Source organism: Schistocerca gregaria, chromosome X (genome assembly GCF_023897955.1).
Source record: "Schistocerca gregaria isolate iqSchGreg1 chromosome X, iqSchGreg1.2, whole genome shotgun sequence".
Classification (NCBI taxonomy): domain Eukaryota; kingdom Metazoa; phylum Arthropoda; class Insecta; order Orthoptera; family Acrididae; genus Schistocerca; species Schistocerca gregaria.
The window spans coordinates 559,202,862-559,224,099 of record NC_064931.1 but is presented as its reverse complement, the minus strand read 5'-3'; the positions used below and the strand labels follow the sequence as shown (position 1 = coordinate 559,224,099).

The 21,238-nt window shown below is 36.9% G+C and overlaps 1 protein-coding gene across 1 annotated transcript; it reads left to right on the top strand.

The window, feature by feature from the left end:
- The first annotated feature begins 1,988 nt into the window (after positions 1-1,988).
- Positions 1,989-21,091, top strand: LOC126298829 (protein CDV3 homolog). The gene is made up of 5 exons (XM_049990306.1): positions 1,989-2,425; positions 12,582-12,813; positions 18,138-18,227; positions 19,783-19,885; positions 20,526-21,091. Exons 1-5 carry the CDS (start codon positions 2,240-2,242, stop codon positions 20,668-20,670), a joined length of 756 nt encoding a protein of 251 aa, XP_049846263.1. The 5' UTR covers positions 1,989-2,239; the 3' UTR covers positions 20,671-21,091.
- Positions 21,092-21,238: the final 147 nt, after the last annotated feature.

The following is a 21,238-nucleotide window of genomic DNA, read 5'->3' as shown; positions in this document are numbered from 1 at the left end:
AAAACCAGTATTAATAAAATACAAACCTCTAAGTACCGCTCCAGTATGGATGGCGATGGCAAGGTTAGTCTTATTACAGCACTCACAAGGCATTTAAGAAATCATTCTTCCTACATTCCATACATAAATGGAAGGAGCACAAATTTTGGCACCGGTGTGCAGTATGATGGGAAGTACCCTCTGCCATCTTCCTCACACTGGTTTGCGGAAAATAGATGTAAATGTAGATGTGGAAGGTTCACGATTTTGTTTGGTGATCGGCTCGATATGGCCTTCCTTCCATATACTACACAACTGGGTTAAGACATTTTTGTTTCTTCATGTTTGTGACTTAGTGCCGAGTAGGCGCAAAACAGAGGAGGTAGAGGAAGCCTGCTGTTTCGATCTTGCATGGCTGTGGATCTACATCAACATCTGTACTCAACGAACCGCCATGAAGTGCATGGCAGAGGGTATGTCCATTGTATCAATTATTAGAGCCTTTTCCTGTTACATTCACGTATTGGGAACAGAAAAAGTGATTGTTTAAATGTCTCTGTGAGTACTGTAATTAACCTAATCTTTTTCTCACAATCCCAATTGGAGCGATATGTAGGGTTTTTTTGTATCTTCCTAAAGTCATCATTTAAAGCTGATTCTTGAAACTTTGTTAGTAGGCTTTCTTGGGATAGCTTCCGTCTGTCTTCAAGAGTCTGTCAATTCAGTTCTTTCAACATGTCTGTGAGAGTCTCCCGTGGGTACAACAAACCTGTGATCATTGGTGCTGCCCTTCTCTGTTTACATTCAATATCCCCTGTTAGTTGTATTTGATTTGGTCCATAACACTTGAGCAAAATTCTAGGTTGCGTCACACAAGTGATTTGTGAGCTATCTCCTTTGTAGCTTAATTGCATTTACTTAGTATTGTAACAGTACAATGAAGTCTGCTTCACCCATGACTGAATCTATGTCATCATTCCCTTTCATGGCCCTACTGTTACTGTTTGCATGAGTTTTGCTGTGACATAATAATATTAATATGATACTATGCATTTTTTTAAATTGTGTGCCCGATTTTACATTTGTAACTATTTAAAAGGAAGTTGCCAATCTTTGCACTACTTTGAAATCCTATCAAGATCAGACTGAATATTTGTGCAGTTTCGTTCAGACTGTAGGTCTGCTTCATTGTAGATAACTCCATCCGTGAAAAATCTATGGTTACTATTAATATTATTAATATTGCCAGCAAGGATGTTAATATACAAAATGAGCCCAAGGGTCTCAACATGCTTCCCAAGGGTACACTGGAAGTTACTTCTACATATGTCGACGACTCTCCATTCAAGATAAAGTGCTGCGTCCTCCCTACCAAAGGAAATCTTCAGTCCAGTCACAAATTTCGCCTGATTCCCCATACGATCGTTTATTTAATAATAAGCATAGGTATCGTACTGAGACAAATGCTTTTCTTAAATCGAGAAATATTCCATCTAGCTTACTGCCTTTCTGGTCACCATGTGGGAAAAGTGCGAGTTGGGTTTTCGAAATCCATTCTGGTTGCCATGGGGCAGCCATTCTGTTCGAGTTCACTCATTATGTTTGAGCTCAGAATATGTTCTAAGATGGGATTTGCTGCGCAACTACTTGAGCAACAAAAGACTTAACCATTTTTGTCTTAATGGGATGAGAAACTGTCTCTCACTAGAGGATATGATGACTAACACAGAATCACTAGCCCCATCCAATTAATTTTAATGTTTTGGTGTGTAGCAATTCGGTAACTACATGGAAAAGCAAGTCCTTTTTATTCTTATTATAAGTAAATTAGCAACTTATGGAAATTTCTTAGGAGTCCATTTTTTTAGAACGTTAGTACTAAATTGAGCAAGATTTCCCCCCTTGATTTATCATCAGGCTCACGATATGTACTGCAGTTCTAGCTAGTAGCGGCCTCTAGAGTTTGTCCATTTCAGTGACCTAGACGTAAATATATTTTGTATTGATGGATTAGTCTTGTAATAATTGTCCGTAAAAGCTGCCAATACAGTATTAATAGTTCAGTTTTTAAAGTCAGTACTGTTAACCGAACACGGGTTTGCTATAGCAAATAATGTTATGTTTTGCTGGCTTCTTTATTAATTCCTGAGACTGAAACTACTACATGCGTGTATCATCTGTGCAGAAAGTCCTAAAAGGTTCTGTGCTTCAGTGCTTGTGAGACCAGTACGGGTTGTTAGAGAATAGGCTTAGGATTAAAATGGCTGATTTAGATGATTTCTTTGCGAAAAAGGACCGAAAGAAAAGTAAAGGTAAAAAGTTTACGACAACAGACGAAATAGCGAAGAAACTTGAAGATGCGGGTAAAAAATCTGAAAAGGTAAAAAAACCCATGCCGTTACAGCAGATTGGCACGGATGGAGATGAAAATATTCACCAGACGCAGGTAAGAATACCTTGTAGTTAAGGACTTGCAAGTAGAATGAATGAATGTTTCGGTGAACCTCGTCAAATTTTAGTTATTGATAATGCTACAGGTTTAGTTCGTACGTGGTGTATAGGGCCGTGTACATTGGAAAGGCATTATTCTGGATTGCCTGGTTTATGAGAATACTTCTCTGAAGTTAGAAGAAAATTGAAGACTTCTTTTTAATTCAGAAACATTTGGGCATTAAAGAAATGGCATCTTAAATTTCTAGCATCATGATCTGCCACATTCATGTCACGTGCTGAGCTAGTGGAAGGAGGTCGTAACCAGAGTGCTTTCGAGTTGAGGTTTCTAGAATTATGTTCTCGAAAGGAATTTTAGGTTAAGCTGCCCAGGGTATGCGAGATAGTTTGTGTAATTTCTTGGTCCGCCGACATCTAATACTACTCGTCCTCGTGCATTTGGAAAACTTCCATTTGTTGGTATTTCCCATCTTATACGGTTAGTAAAGCTTGTAAAAAGCACAAATGTATTATCTGCTTTTTTCTTTTTTTAAAAAAAATAATAAATGCGCACACTTTTGAATTCCTGTTTTGATCGGAGAGTGAGTGCCAGGAAGCAGGTTATGGTGCTTCTGGTATGTGGAAAGAAAACGAAATTTACGCCACAAAATTAAGTTTCTGAAATGTAATTGGTTACATTATCTACTTCTGTTTACTACTGCAGCATAACCACTTGCCATATGGGGGGGGGGGTCTTAGGTTTACTGGTTGGTCAGTGTATTTCGTTTATTTAACTTGTATCATTGCTTGTGAACTGTTGTTTGACTTGGAGACCGAATATTTGGTATTACAAATAATTTAATTCAGGTCTTGAAAAAGTGAATGTCGTGCACAATGTGTAGGCCTATTGTTTTCTGATCTCAGAGCGCAGTTGGGTTTCAATAGTGTGTGAAATTGAGGGGCAACACTGCACCTAATTTGGTTGTAGGCAACGTAACAGTTATCTGAATTTTTCAAGGTTATAGAGGATAGTGTCATTATTCCTCCCCCCCCCCCCCCCCCTCCACAAACAAATATATAGTGGGCATACACAGAATGTACTTCAGAGTAATTAAAACTGTTTTTGTATGTCTCTTTAAATTGTAGCATCCATTTACGTTCACTCAACCTTTCTTGACACATGTGCAACCATTGTGCCTTCGAACGAAACTGTGACTCTGTGGTAGAATTCTGAACAGTTAGTACAAGTTTTTCAACACCTTGATACACAAGCATTGACAAAATTGGTAGTCCCATCATTAGTGATTTCTTGAATGGTTCCTGAATGTGTGATAAATAGGTTTCCAGGCACAGTAAAGGGGAAATTTGTGTAAATTGTCATTTAGAAAGACAGAGAGAGAGTGAGAGTGAGAGGACAATCTCATTGTTAAAGTACTTCGGGACCTATTGCTACTTAGTATCAAAAATCTAAAGATACTAAAATAAGTTTTGGCTTTGTTAGTGGCCTACCTCAAGGCATGGGCTAAGGAAAGTGGTCAGTGCAACACAAAGAAAATGTTGGGTATTTGAGTGTTTCAATTACTTAGAGATGCAGAAATTGATCCAGGAAGATTTTAATGGGAGAGTTCACTATATTTTTTTAAGTGTCAAAGAAATTGGTAGGTGATTTTGTGATATGAACAGAGGCTTTGAATTCTTTGTGTCTAGGTAAAACAGTCTTTGTAAGTGCCCTGTTGTGCATTGAAATTTACGTTACACCCACATAGGTAGTTCTAAATGATGATACTCAGGTTAGCATCAACCATTTTTAACACTATTTTAGAAAACTTGGTCACTTTGTGATCTTGAGTACTGGTATTGCCCATAAGAAATACGCCATTACAATTAGTTCAGCATTTGATTTTATCCTAAAATAATAAAGGTGAATACTGGAATGGGTCCTTTGAAATGGACAGAGCTGAATTCCTTCCCTAACCTTGTCCTACCTTAGTTTGTACACTTTGTCTGTAGGCTATTAAATCCAGTATGTCTTCCTGGAGTTAAGACCTACATTGCTCGGAATACCTTCCAGTCTATCAACTACAGTCAGACATAAAACTGATGTATGCAGATAATCAAAAAATCATTTAATTTGAACCATTGTGTGCTAACACAGTTAAAACCTTGTTTCTGTTATGAACACGCGAAAAGAAAACTGAGTGTTGGCTTTTATACTTACTGGATTGACTATTAAATACTTCTAAAATGTTCTTGCATAAAATATTTATCGATTTGAAACTGTTCCCGGTGTAAACAAAATTATTAGTTGCTCACTTTTATATCTAGTGGGCTGTGGCAGATAACCAGTACTTGATGCACGTATGGAAGAGAAGGGAGAAAATAAAAGTAGTGGAAAACATAAGCAACAGTGAAGTAATGGAAAGGTTATTGCAATTAATTTCTTAAAGGTGGTTAACCCCTTAATACCTGAATAAATATCTATATGTAAGATAAAGATAAAAATTCTCAGCACTTTAGAGGCATCTGAAACACTCGGTAGAATGCAGCACTCGTCAGAAGCGTTGGTAGCTTCATTCAGAATCAGCATCTACTGTCACTGTCGTTTAAAAACACAATTATTAACACAACAGTGGTACAATGTGAATTCGCGACATTTGGCATTAAGGTGCCAAGAAAAGAAAAGTAAACTGTATGGGCCATATACTGAAAGAAAAATAATTTTAATTGAGAAAGAACAGAATAAAATATGAAGGAGAAGGGTGGAAAAATTGAGGATGAAGTGGTGAGAGGAACATATCGGACTACAAAGTAGTTGCCATGGGGCAGAATCAGATGGAGACAGCAGTGATGTCTGAAACCTGTCAGTAGAAATAAGATATTATGATGATTGTTGTTTTTTTATTACTATTATTATTTCAGACATTCTCTTTGTATCATGTTTTATTTATGCACAATGTTAATGAATCACAACAATTAGATTATCAGCTGCAAGTGGCATTTGCAGCTGATTGATAACTACCACCTAATGTAGCAAAGCTGTATGGCTTTGGACGAAAAGAAGTGTGGCAAAGCTCATGGTAGCTACTCGGTACATACACGGCTATAAATCACTTATCTAATTCTGGTCCAAGTGTATGGTTCATATTGGCTGGATTTGCCAATTGCCAGCATAACTGTCACTTTCTTATGAACATAATTTAGAGCTCAGGGTAGCCTGTTGATCAGCATGACACACACACACACACACACACACACACCTCTTGAGTGTGGTGATAGTGATGAGACTTGTGAATGCAGCCTGAAGTCTAGGTTGTTGGAAGATGACAGACTTCCAGCCCCTAACGAGTTCTGGATTAGATGAAATAAGAATGTGAAATGTCATAACAAATTCGTTACTTGTTAATTCTGTTAGTATGGTAAACAGGATTACATCCAATTTTGCATTAAATGAAACTGCCAAAAGCACATACTAAAAGGAATGACAATCTGTGAAGCTCTCCAGCACTTGAGTTTAACCAAATAGGTATCACATCCACAACCTTCCCCAGTTCTTGAAATGAGCTGTGACTGTTAACGAGAAATAAATGTGGTGTATTTGCTGATTAACTGTCTCCTTTATCAATCTGGATGAATGTGTTGAGTTAGCTTCATTTGGGTTGATGGGAAGACCAAAACGATGAGTTGTTCTCAATTTGATTTAAGCTAATCTGGAAGGTACACTTGTACATAAAACTCCATTTTCATTGTGGCCCAATTTGAAGTGCATGCGAATACTTTGCTGTACATTCACTCGTTTCTGGTGTTAAAAAGTAGGTCATTGTAAATCCACATCTTGAATTATTCGGTTGTGGAAGAAATCTTGCTTAATAGTTTGGCAGTGTGTGTCATCTGTTAGATTGCCATGTATAGTTTTACATTTCAGTGTATAAATGTATAATGTATAAAACTTTTTGTTGTAGAGTGGTATTACTACTTGTATGATTGAGGACTTCCCAAGTTTTTTAACTGCATTTGAATTGATACATTTAGAAATATTTTTGAGACCTCTGCATTAATTTCATTTTATGTGCATTTTTTATAATTTAATGAGAGATTTTATCATGTAAAGGTTAATTAGATGTGAATGTCGTGAACATTTTGGTATGAACAATTATGGAATATGTCAGATGTTCTAAAATGAACATAGCAGAAAGTAACTAAGGGCTTTGTATTCGTTTTAATTTACTGTTTCACTCCACAAATGTAGTCAGCATTATTAGTACAAACTAAGGTCAGAAAAATCCAATGAAAACCAGTTATAAAATTGACTACATTGTTGAGTGCAGCTTTGAGGATGATATTGGCTTTTTAAGAACCACACTGACAATCTAAAATATTGTGACTTCACCAGTTTGCATATTGATCTCTTTGTTAAACTAGTCAGTGTGTTTTATGAGACACATCTAAACTGGTACAAATATCTTAAATAAAACCGAACCATGACGCTTCTGTAAGAACTGGTGATCTTGTGGTTGGAGATGCAATTTATGAGTTAGGAGCACCTATTTTTCAGGTTGTTTAGTTCTCATTCATGCTACACAGATATTAGGTATGTCAGCATCAAACTACCATGGTGTATTAAGAACTGTTCTTGGAGTTTTCAATGAAAGAATATAATTGTTTCTGTTTATACAGGCTATCCTATGGGGAAGTGGTCAGTATACGGGAATGTGACAGGAATGATAATTCGAAGTAGTAAAGCCTAGTAAGCATGGACCTTAAAATGAATACCTTAAGAGCTACAAGTGCTTAGTTTTAGATACTGTGAAACAGCCCTTCTACAGAACTTGGGCTCATAGAGTTAAGGTATGCCTTTGTTTACTAGCCTTTTCAGCTTCAAATGATTCTTCTGGTCATATCCCTGAATACTGATAATTCTTCCTGGGACACCATGTATACACTAGTTTCTTTATTTGTAAGTTAAAGGCAGCCGAGATGTGAATCCATTTCAAATCCTTAAATTTCACCTTGGAAGTTTTGAGGGAGTCAACAAAGCATGTCAAGCTACATGTGACGTAGATTTGGCTCACGTTCTAATAACATTTGTTGTACTTCTGGTACTTTCCTTATTTTTTCCTACCTTTAAAATTCATGTATTCCGTGCGCATCTCGATTGTTCAGACAACTGCATGACATTTTAGTTTGCGCTTGGCTGAATCGGTCACAACTAGATTTTAGCGTTTGTTTCAGCTACCTGCTTATGATTGACACAGCTGCTTGTACATGCATATAGTGTACTTTAGGATACATATGAATTGAAGTTTACATTGGCACGTACCATATCTAGATTAGTCCAGCTGTCTAATAAGCCTACAGTGTAAATAATGTTGCTACATGAAGAAATGTCTTCTTGTATACACATTTTTCTCTAACCTAATATGTGCACCATCTCAAACATCTGTGTTGAGTTGTGATATCGAAACTGACTGATAAGGTGCGTATTCACCCCTTCAGCACTTGTTTAGTAGCTATTCTCTTCTATTGAATGCTGTTCTTTGTCCTGAAGTTCTTCTAATGATGTAGTTGAGAACAGGTTTATCTGACCCCTGACTTAAATTTCTCCAGTATTTTTCCTCTGCTGCTGGGAGCAAGTGCAGTAGTAATGTTTTGTACTTACCCATCCAACTGCAAACTTTAGTATTTGTAAACATTAATAGCTACAATAACATTGCTTTGCAAAAGATGTAAGTTGCAGGTTATACATGCTATCGCCATGGGACTGGTAAACTAACATAAATAAATCTTGTGGTTTGAACATATTGCTGTTTCTTCTGAGCATGTATCACGTAATTATAACATGTAATTAATTAAACTATTCTTAAGTTAATACTGTTTCTAGGATCCTAGCTTTTAAAATATTTCTCACATTTACAGTTGATTATGTATAGGGAATTTTATTCATCAGTTTTCGGTTAAACAGGTGCTGTGTTTAGCAGTGCTTTCATGAGCTTTGAACACTTAAATAGTAGACATTGTTAGTATGTCAGTGTAGCCCGTTAAATTCAGTGCTTTCATAAAAATTTCAATCCAAAATATGAGAGGTCAGTCTGGTATACTTGGTGCAACACTGTTTCTGGTATTGTGTTTGTGTAGTTATATTCCCAAGCTTTTATATCGAATCTTTTGAACTGAGGTAGATCCGCTGCAGTTTAATTACTGTACACATTTTACTGTCAGGCTATTTGAGTTGTAACACTACACTTGTTCTAAGGGGTGTGATTGATTTTAACTGCCATTACAACTTTGATAATATACCTTCAGTGACTGGAGACTTGAAACGGACACGAATGTGTAATAATTATAAACAGCAGTTAGTTCTCAGATAGCTACTTAATCCATACGCTTGATTTAGTACGTATGTGAAAAGTCTGAATGATATTACAGCCAGATGCATACTTTCATTGTTACATTTTGTGTATGGTTGGCACTGTATTTATTTTATGTACAGGAATGGAAGGTTAAGGAAAAGCTTGAGATGAACAAAACTTGTGCGAGCCCAACTTAACATATTGTTGCACTCTGCAGTCTGCAATCTCCTCGTCTTAACGGTACGGGTTTCAGTTTCTGATACTGCACAATTTCTCAGTCACATCAATTGCACCATTTTAGTAGAAGTGCTCTTCCAGCTCACTTCCTATTGCCATTGGCTGTGTTTACTGGAATGGCTACACTGCTAGACCAGTTTAAAGATCTATACTGCTGTTAATGGTAAATTGTTACGCTATTGACATGGCAGAAAAAGAAAAGCTGTGTGTGTGTGTGTGTGTGTGTGTGTGTGTGTGTGTGTGTGTGTGTGTGTGTCCACATTCATGTTTGTCTGCGTATTCGTTCAGTTCACTTGCAGTTGGTTTGCATGAGATCTAAAGTGCTTGCATGTGTTTTCCCTATCTGAATATTATACGGCTTACAGATTAATTTTTCTTAGCAGGACCCCTTCCATTAAGATTTTATGTTCTTATATTCCATCTGCATGGGTGCTAATGTGTTTAAAATGATAAACTTACATGGATCAGTTAACTGCATGTTCGTTATCATTGTAGCACTTAACTGTTTGTGAGCAAATATGAGTGAGCAAAACATGCATATGTGTAGCATGAACTTCTTAGTTTTCTTATTTCTCATAAAACTGTACGCAGATTGTTTTAAACAAATGTGCATCTCTTTGATACAACTAGCAGAAATAGTCAGCATGCAGGCATTTTGTGTGACTGCTTGAGCCAGACATATTATGGAATACATGCAGTTTCTCACTGTTATGTCAGTGTTTGATGTTTGACACTGTATATAGTATCAGTAAAGCCCTTCTTGAAAGTATGAAATCTTTCATGGGGTTGCTAATTGTTTGCAGTGGAAACATTGCTATATAAGTTGACTGTATTAGTTTCTACATGCATTGAACTAGTTCAGTTATTGTCGGTGTTAATGTTTGTCCGTTGGTGAGCCACATTTTTGCTATCAGCTTTTAACATTCTAATTAAATTCAATTTTCTCCAAATTAATCCATCTAGACCACTAAATTTCCTGTACTGAGTAGATAACAAAAATTTGACAAGTGTGTTGTCATAATTGTTTCATATGTGGTTTGGGTATACTGGAGCCTTTTCTAATTTGTATCATCTACTTATCAGTTGCTAAAAAACAAACTGAAATTAGTGGAAGACCCAGATGAAGAAAAAGGAATTTAATCTTACTTTGTATTTGTTTACACTAATCCTTTAGCCTTTGCTCAGTATATACTTCACTTCTTTTGCATATAGTGTCAGTGTCCAATTATGTATTGGCCACAGCAGATAATTTACTGTGAAAATATGGAACCAATGTGATGTTACTGTTGGTGCCAGTGTGTACTTGTTGTTAATAGGTGTTATAGATGTAACTGCCTTACAGATTAAAATTGTATGTGAGACTGAGATTTGAAACCAGGCTGTCATCTTTTTTTGGGTAATGCTCTTTGGAGCAGAATATCAAGCTTTCATATGTCAGCACCTTCTCCCTTGTTGAGAGGTAGGTGGGCTGTAAGATGTGCCTAAATTCAAAGTTGGTAAGAGTGTTGGATGCCAAACACCAGGGTCTGGTTTTGTCACAGTCCAGCACACATGTTTAAACTGTTAAGAAGTTAAGTAAACTTGCACACTGTGCCCTACTGGCACTGTTGTGCATTGAAGACTGCGACCATATGGAACCTCTGTGCCACTATTAAATTTGTTTGCTGAAAGGTGAGTTTAACTTCGATCTGTGCATTTCATAGGAAAATGAAAAGGGAAAAAATTGGTTGTACTTCAGTGCTTGATTTTAGTTTTTGATGGTTGCCATTATAGCAGCCTGTCATCTGCTGTTTCCATTAATTTTGTTTGTGTACTGTGAATATCGTTGATGGCTTCTGAGTTGTACGTTTTACAGAAATACTTTAGACCAACAGACTGTATGTAGATAAGTGAAAACAAGCTTAGTGTTTCTATTATGAAGTTGGATAGATTACGTATTTAGATTTACTTGTGGACTGAGGTCATAATCTGCTGTGAGAAAAGTGGTATACATACTAATAGCACTGCCTTGAGAATATATTGCCCAACATACAAATATTGATTATTCAGTAATTAAATACAGTAGGAAAATATTCCTGTATGGTACGTGGCAATTTTCAGTAACCCAGTTTGGCATTCAGTGATTTCTGTCTCTCACTCCTGAGACTGCATTCCTACAACAAAGAGAATATAAGTAGAATTACTGAATGTTTTTGTGCAGCTGTAGTGGTGTTACTGTGCTGTGCCATAGAATGTTGTAAAGTGTGCAGACTCTATTAATGTAGGGAAATGTGCTATTAATAAGTTGAATTATGAAAATCTAGAATGTTGAGAATTTTCGTCATTTAATATTATCGGTAATGGGCAAGAGCAAGTGGAATATGCCATGCTCGATCAGTAGGAACTGTCGTGGCATTTGCCTAAAAAAAACTTTCATGGCAATAAGGAAAATTGTAATAAATGAGACCAGAGCATAAATCTATTCCTGTGAGAGATTCTATGTAAGATGGATCGATTAGGTCTAAACTCGAAGACGGGAAGAGGCTTTGAGAAAAGTTCTTATAGGTTAACATTGGAATTGCAGAAAAAGGAATGGGACATCTTATGTAATCGTTGAAATCCACCTTTGGGCACCTTGGACTTGCTAGAATATTCTGCTGTCTTCGAAGATTATGATTGTGAATGAAGTATGCAAAAGTAAAATCTTTTAATTCAGCTGATATCCACTATAAATGATTGTTGAAGATCTGCAACAATGTCATTGACTTGAAAGAACAAGGTAAACTGTACCAGCTACAGTTTCGTGTGCGTGTGCGCACACCCTTTTGGTCTTAATGGCATGTACAATGTACCTGTCATAGATGGTATAAAATAAATGACACACAGTCTTTGCTAACTCAAGTGCATCATATTGTTCATGATTTTGTTTTGTTAAAGCTGTACTTCCTATATGCTGTTGTAGTGTTAATTTTGACATCATTATTTGCACTTTAAGTATTTACTTGTTTATTACTGTATCCAATTTTGTTCATTCATGCATTCATAGACTTTGACCCCCCCCCCCCCCCCCACTTTTTTTCTGCTGATTATTTGTAGTTTTGAGAGTTACAGCTCAATCCAATGTCATAATGTTGTGTACATTTGCAGTTTCCCTAAATGTTAAAAAAGCAATATAGCCTAAATTGTCATCTGTACACTGTACTTAATTAGAAATGCCACTTTCTGCAGATAATAAACTGCTTACATTACTTCAGCATATTGGAAGTAAGAGCTTAGAAATTCCGCATTTTTTAAAATTAAACTGTAGGCCTCTAAAATTGACTTGTTAAGTTGATGAACGTGATAGTAACAGGAGCATAGTGCCACAGACAGGATAAGGGATAGCAAGGCACTGTTGTGTTCAAACCAGTCTCTGGTTTAACCTATTTAGTTAATAATACAAACAGCAAATTATTTAATTGGTGAAGCTAAAGCTTACATGTACTACAGAAGAAAGGATTTTGTCGAGCAGTGTGTTGCTTTATCAGCTGCAGAAGTGACAGTTTGTGTTTATTTTGTGATTGCTTTGTATCAGTGCTGTCATCTGAAAGTTTAATGTACCTTTTACAGGACGAAGATGATGAATGGAAGGAATTTGAAGAAGAAAAGAAGGATTACTCTGGACTCCGTATTGGAAACTTAACCATAACAGAAGGTGATAGCGAGGGAGGTGGTTGTGATGGTGAAGAACAGGATATTATGGAGGAAAATGAAGCCGGTGAACTAGTTCCTCGGCGCAAGGTTCAGTCTGGGCCGTGGAAAATCGTTGCTCCACAATCCCAACCTGAACCAGAACAGCCAGGTATAACAGCCGAATTAATAAAAGATAGTAAAAATATAATAAGTGTTAATAATCTAGTTTCAACTTTGATTTTTTTAACTATGTAGATATGAGAATGTTCACTATTTGGCTTGTTCATGCCAAAAAATTATATTGAAAGTACATGTGTGTAAACAGTAGTCAGTGTTTCTGACTTTAAGCTTCACTCTAGATGAATTATTGTGCTGACACCCATGTACTGGACAGGTCAGTCACCTCAGTATATACATTGTTGGGGAAAAAAATTAGTACAACTTTTGACAGGTTTCCATTTGACTCAAGATTTATTGTTGCAACAGTACATATGGAGTACACAACAGTTACATTTACAGATCAGTAGCGCAAGTGGTTCTGAGGTACCAGGTATCAACCCATGCTGACACTCCCATGTTAGTATGTCATGTAGCTCGCTACAGACGGCAAGTATGTGCCAACTCTGGCATCCAATCACTCGTACGGATGGTGAAAACTGTCATCGGATACATAATGTCACACCTGCTCGACCTGTTCCCATAGTTCTGTAAGGGCTTCTCGTTTCCTCCTATCCTGTACGCATGATCCGCATCACTTCATCCAGGGGGTTACCTTCATAGTTTAGGATGTTATTTAATTTAGCATATTTTAAAATAGAGGAATAAGTAAGAAACAATCCCCCCTCTCCATAAAAATTTCTGCCTCGAGATACAGGCCTCTAAAGATGACACTGCGAACACCATTTTTTGCAGATTGGATTTTTGGAAAAAATTTTAAGATGCTGTATCTCAGTAACGGTTCTAGATATTTTGTTACAGTTTTTATGTGGAAAATAACTGCTTTATGACTGTGTGGTTATCCTGCATTTGGACGTGTGTTAAAGTTGTTTTACTGTTGCCTTTTGAATTTTTTATAATTTACAGAAAAAAGATTTTTCAAAAAGCCAATCCAGAAAAGTTCGATCTTATTCTATTGATCGGTACCATGTAGTACTATAATATCTGTAAAGGAGAGCTTCTGCTTTGAAGTTGGACAGGTTTTATTTTTTAAAAAATTAACTTTCAAGGCTACTGTATGTCTTAACTGAAGTTGTTTTTTTACTAATTTCTTTTTGACAATGTTTATTTCTATTGTTTTTGTTACAGTTATTTCTTTTTGCTTTAGTTGCTGCAGATATTTCTTAAACTTTGTTGTAATTTCATGCCAGTTTCATTGTCTTGGTTGTTCATTGCAGGTTTCTGTATTACAGTTCTTCAGTGCTAATTTGTTTCCTGAAAAGGCTTCTAAGAAATCTGAGACCCTCCAGTGAGGTCTGTTTTTTCTTGAGGCCTTTACCAGTTGACACAGTTGCAGTGTGTTTCATGAAAAGGACTGCTTGAAATGTCTTTTGACTGGGGCCACAGGAAGTCTGCTGACTATTTGCACATCCATAAAGAGTGACACATAAAACCTACAAAAAACAGACTTTGTTCAGTTTGGGAATAAGTGTTTTCATTTGAAGACTGTTTCAAAGTGAAGATGTTTGCAGTGACGACTTTCTGTGTTCTAAATGTTTTGACAGAATAGCAACGATAGTATCTGAACAAGTGTCCCATAGTGCAGATGGTGCAGATTTTGCATCAATAGAGGAAGAATTAAATACCCTGAATCAGACAACTACAGAGGTAGGTGTTAGTCTTGTTAAGACACTGTGGGTCAGTAAAGTTGAGTCATAAGCTCTATGCATCGAGAAAGCACAAAAATTACTAAAGCTGTGGATGAATACACTACAGCAAAACTGACCACTCTTCAAAGTAGAAATTTCATCTTCAGAAGGAAATGAACCAAAGCACACTTGCACCTCTGCCAGGAATTTTTCACAAATATCAATTCAGATCTTAAGTATTTTGCATCCTACAGTGAAAAGGTGCAAGTTTTAACTATCATTCCAGAGACATTTTCAAAGAAAACAATTTTGAACCACATTCCATCTGTTTCAAAATACATGGTAGACAAATAAAGATATGAGTTCTGTATGTAAAAGGAGTCTTTGGAAGACCAGATCCCTGTTATGGCCATCCTGTAGAAAGGGATCAAGTCTAAATAGTGCAGTCATTTTATCTCGAAGCTAAATGGGACTGTTCTCGCCAGAGTGCCAGCAAAAGGCACTGTCAGTGTAACAGTTGAAGGTCAAAAAGTTGTGAAAGTGAAGAGGTACATGAATCGCACTATTAAAGAAAGCTGTTGCCTTTGACAGTTTCATTGATGAACTTGGTCAATGAAAGTAGTTACACAACAGCATCTGAAGAAATGGCAACACATTGCAGAAGTGGAAGGTGTGTACAGGCTGAAGAACTATGTTTAGTGCTTCACTGGGATTTTGCTGAGAACTGCTCTGTCGTTCTCCCACTCGAAGTAGGAGGATATCATTGGCATAATGACCAGATTTAAATTTTTACAGGAGTGATATATTTTCAAAAAGAGACCATAAGTGTTGCAGTTAGAAGTGATAACACAGGACATGACTCTGCACACACTTTGCTAGCAATGTGAAAAATTCAACTGCAGACAGGGCCAGAAAAGATCATTATTTTTGATGGTGCTCCTAGTCATTTTAAAAAGTATTACCAGCTTTTTGAATTAAGTCGATTGTGCCAACTGACTCGGTATACAGTGCTGTTCGTCACGGGAAGGGGCCTTGTGATGGTGTAGGCGGCCTGCTGAAGCACCATGCAACAAAACATAATCTTTCCAGACCAAATACAGCTGTGACTGTGAATGCTGAGGATTTTAAGACAGGCGTGAAATCTTACACATCCACAGCCCTCATTCTTTTGTCCAAAGGGAAATCTGAGAATTCTGTGAGCAGAAAAAAAGAATGGTCCAAAAAACTACTTCTGTGAAAGGATTTCAGAAGACACATTTTTGGACTCAAAGTGATTGGCAAACTCAAATTGCAAGCACTTTAAAGAGCAAGAAAGAAGAAATTTCGTTCATTCGGCCAACACTTCGGAAACAGCAGGATAACATTCAGATTCAAACCTGGGAAGGTAGGGGTGTGTGTGTGTGTGTGTGTGTGTGTGTGTGTGTGTGTGTGTGTGTGTGTGTGTGTGTGTGTGTGTGGTGGATTGCTCCTATTGGTTCAACAGGAAGGCATCACTCTATATCAAAGGAAGATGCTAAAGCAGTGGAACATACTTTTAATTCATTGGCTGGCTAGTTTCAGTATGAAACAGTGTGTGCAGAAGTTGTATAAATTGAAATCTGTAAGTCTATGGACCTTTCACATTTGGGAACCATTTAGAATACTTGAAAAGTGACTCTTACTCATCTTTCAAAACTAAAATTATGTTAAATAAGGCTAGGTTTTGATTTTTATGAGTGTGTTATGTGATAATGTGATAATTTAGGTTTTATGTAAGGCAAAAATTTCAATTGTTTGTAGAACCTGTTCAACCGAAAAGTGGAAGCTCTCCTTTTCAGGAAATTTAGAACTATATGGTACTAATAAACAGGAAAAAATCTAAATTTTTATGGATTGGTGTTTTTGAAGAGAGATTTTTTTTCCTTAAATTATAAAAGTTAAGAACACTATAGTAAAATAACTCTAACAGATAAGTCCAAATGGAGGTTTTCTTTGTAATCGTAAAGCAGTTACCTTTCAAATAAGAAAGACTTTAACAAAATATCTAGAATTGTTACAGAGATACAGCATTTTAAAATTTTTCCAAAATTCATATCTTTGAAATGATATGCAGTGTGTCATCTCTGGAGGGCTGTATCTCTGAGTAGTTTTTTTGAGAAAATACAAAAATATGTTCCTTACTTTGTCCTTCATTTTAACATTTTCTACAGAGAATATGAAGGTAAGATTTTTCTCCTAGCCTGCCTGAACTGATATGAACTATGGGTGTATGTGCTATATTGGAGAAAAGTAGAGTGATTGTGCTGTTCAGGGGAGTTGCTGCTTGTCTTGTGGAGCAAATAGTTTCATGGGCAGTGTGTGGGTGAGCATTATCCTGTTGGAACAACACATCACCTTCCTGTTGTAAGAACTGAAAAAGAATGGATCTGATAATGTACTGGACGTACCGAATGCTGTTTCCCCACTCCAGAAACACCAACGGTGAAAGAGAGTTGAAGCTTATTGCACCACACCGTAAGACCTGGACAGGGGCCAGTGTGTGTCAGACTACTGCACTATAGGAGACAGCACTTGCGAGGTTTGTTGTATGTGCAAACAGGCAGAATCAGTTTTCATCACTGAAGACCACAGCATGCCATTCCATGTGCCAAGTGATCCTCTTTAAACACCAGTCAAGCTGTGTATCTTAATCCTGTGGCACGACTGGAAGAGAGGGTAGAGGTGCACATGCCCATTGTCCCACTGCCAAGAACCAGTTCGTTTGGACATGTCTGGACTGACAAGCTCTTGTATCTATGTGGCCTATACAATTTGATGATCCTGGCAGGCATCTGTGTTGCATGGATGTCCAGAACCTTGTCTCCAGGTGTGAGAATGTTTGTGTGACCACCAATACCAGCATTGTTGCGTGTGATGCAGCATGTCCAGTTTATTTGGCAGTTCTCCAAGAGGACCATCCCACCACTTGGAAGGCCCCAGTCTGACCCCTTTGAAACTGTGTGTGTGTTTGTGGCGTAGTTGCATGGTTGCTTCACATGTTTCACCCCACTGAGCCTTCTGGCTGAGCATTCAGTATTAAAGGATAGACACAGATGGCACTGGCTGCTGTGCCTCTACGCTGTCTGTTGGCAGACTCCGTTGAAACCATTATCGGAACGTCTACTACCCCGAGGCAGCATATACCATCATTGGATCAAAATAAACATTCTTTTTAGATGTTCAAACCTTTTTCTGGCTGTGTATTTTTTATTTGAAATAAATGAATTGAAACCACAACATACTGTGCTAATAAAACAAAACTTGTAAGTAGTCATCTATTTCTGAGAATGAATTATTTGGTTTTGGATATCCACAAGCTACTAATTTCTTGCCATTGAAAGTTGGATAGGTACTTTGTGCATCTGTTTATATACTGTATTATTCAAGTTGTGACATGTTAATTCATTGTAAATTGCTAGGAGCTATTTGCATATGTGTTTAATGCACGCGCACAGACAGACAGACAGACAGACAGACAGACAGACAGACAGACAGACAGACAGACAGACAGACAGACAGAGAGAGAGAGAGAGAGAGAGAGAGAGAGAGAGAGGTTATTCTTAGTCCATTTCATCAGACACCATGATCAATATTTCCAGTTTTGTTGTTGAAAATTACATTTACGATTAGTGTTTGCACAATATTGATGCAGTGTTCTTCCTTTTTTCAGTTGAAGATAAGCCTATTGAGTATATGCCTACAGGTGGTTCTGCATACTTACCACCACACTTGAGGAACCAGCCAAGGGAAATACATTCTAGTAAGTTTACTGATTTATCGGGAAGTGTAAGTAGTGTCTTCTGAATTTTACAGCTGATCAGTATTTCTTCAATTTGTGATAGTTTGCATTAGGTATTAAGGCACGTGGAACATCATTTAAAGAATGTTGGCTTTAAATTGTCAACAAAAATTTATAATATTCGCAAAAAAATCAGTGTTCTGCAAAGTTGAATATTGTGATACTTAGAATAACTGAAGTGTCTAGAGGTTATTTCAATCTATTGAAACTGTGAAATGCATGTGTAATGCTTCTGGGAAAAATCAAATGATGACAAATTATGTAATGTTGTAGTGTTACTCAGTGCACATTTTATTGTCAGAAGTGACCACTGAATATATTTCACAGAAGTTCAAACATCACATAACCAAAATAAAGTAAGCTGTCAAAGGTGTAGGTGTAAATTTTCTGGTTCCCATTATTGTTTGTAATCCAGAGAACATTGATATATCAATGACAGACATTCTTGTAATGTGTTTAATCTCTCTGTGGGTAGCCACAGGACCTTCTATTCCAACAGAATATACACTTTTGTACAAAACCTCTGACTGAATGCCTTTGGGGTGTGCAGATGTACGCTAATTTGACTGCCAAAATAAAATTGAAAATGCGATAAAACCCTGATATTCATTTATAAACACATTGTATTAGGAAAGGTATGGGTTACTTTGGTTTGCATCTAACATGAGGGACTTAAGGCCTGAATTTTCTGCCAAGGTTGTGAAATTTCTAGTCTCTTTAATAAAAGAATAAAATGGAGGAATTACAGTATAACTGTGGGATAATGGCAGATAGTATGAAATCCTATTCCTAGAAATTGAAGCACCTTGAAACATTACTGTGCTTGTGCATTCAATGCAACATCGTAGTACTAGTAATACAAAAAGGATTGCCAGAATGATGTGTAGCCACAGTACGCGCATACATAATGAAACAGTGTACTGCATAGTGACATGGCTGATACAACAGGCCATTTAACAATGAAAAAGCTGAAATGTCTGTAGTCTGAGTATAGAAACCTGAATTGTATTTAAAAAAGTAAAATTTAAAAAAATTCCTGGCCATTCCCCCACCTCTAAAATGCATGTATTTTTATATGTAAGCCTTGGACTGTTAACTCTTCATTTCTAACTTAATTTTTATTAATTTGGTTTCTTTGCATTGTAATTGATTCATTTCATCTCATCTCACTGCCTCACTTGATCCAAGGTTCTATGTAATGTACCTGCTTATCCCCTAGACAGTCTGGTTTCGTCAAACCGATTCCTCTTTTGCCAGAGGAAGAATCACCTGGCTTTGTAAGCCAGTGTTAGTTAGCTCTTGTTTCTTTGTCACGTATTAAAGTAGTCTTGTCTTTTTATTGCAATTTGCCTTCAGCTTTTTTGGACATGATGCAAGTATGAACTCTTAAATTTTTATGTGCTCATAATCTTGTGCTATTGGGAGCAAAATTCAATTATTTGTTGGTTGTCTAATCTGTCAAATGGAGGTTGTTTTAAATCTACTGACACATTAAAATTGTTTGAATGTGTTTTAGGTCCTCGGATGAAGAACAGAAATGCACTAGACATAAATAGTGAAGAATTCTTCCCAACTCTATCTGCTTCAAAGAATGTGGATCCTAGAGCTCAAGGTCGAAAGTAAGTTGTCAGGTTTCATAACTTGAGATTGTTTCCCAATCAAGAGAACTAAGGTACAGTTAAGTCCCAGCCATCTGCACTTTGGCTGTTTGGTGGTTTTTGGAAGACAGGTCTTGAAAGTTGTGTGCTTCCCAGTAACAGTATATTTGTAAGAGATATTTAAATAATGAAATACTTTCTTCCAGTAAACTCACATTGTTCAGTACGTCTCATTTAATCAGATGTGTTGTGAACTGTGAAGGAAGTAATGTGCGCAGGCCTATAACCGAATGGGTGAACCAGCTTGGGGGTTTAAAGCAAGGGGGTTGTACATCCAATAAAATAACTCACGTTACGACAAACTTTGTACTGTTGACTGTGTAACTTCTTGAAAATAGTACTGCTGCTAGAAAAAATTGTAAATTCCCTCATAGCTTTATAATGTTGAAAATTTGTGCTTCATTATAATCATTGTCTTAATAAAAGGTCTGTCACTTGAATGGCGAAATACCCTTTGCTTTAGATGTTGGTCATTCGAATGCCTTTTAGCAAATTACGGTACCATAACATTGCACTTAATTTGTTGTTACCATATAGTAGAAAATATTTGTTGCTGTACTTTCAAAGTGATTCATATGATTTTCATTTGTCATTGTTGCAGGAGAAGAGATGAGGGTGCTTTTGAAGAAGTCCGTAACAGCAGCCGATCCCATTCCAATCGATATGCAGAGAGTGCTATGGCAGCCTCAGGACCACGTCTCAGTTTGGGTAACAAGTATGGTGCCCTGAGTCAAGAACAGAGCTGAGACTGGCCTGACCCCCCTCCCCCTCCTTTACACACACACACACACACACACACACACACACACTCACACTCACACACTTTTATTGCTGTAAATCAGTTGTTGGTATTTTGTATTGATGTGTTGTCATTCATTTTAGTAATTCAATAACTACAAGAGCTTGTTTCCACCATAATTATGGCAGTGTGACTTTCGTGATTCATGAAGAACAAACCTAGTGGATGAAGCCATTTTACATTGGTGGGTGTAATAGCTTCTGGCTGTTGTGAAGTGTCTCATTCTAAAAAAGAAAAAAAATTGAAATACTGTGAAGTGCTTTGTGGCACGAACAAGTTTGAATGAAACTGGTGACTGTTAAAAGAGCTTCATATGTTTATAGAAGATATTTGATGATTTACAATAAAAAGCTCCACATGTGCTAAAATTGTTTTATTGTATAAATTTCTGTGTTCTAACTACTCTAGCATACTTCACCAAAAATTAAGATTCCACTGTAGCAAACATTCCTTTGTTTTTGCTGTTACTATTGTTGTTTGTTGCATTAACCTTTATGCAGGAAAAACTTTCACTG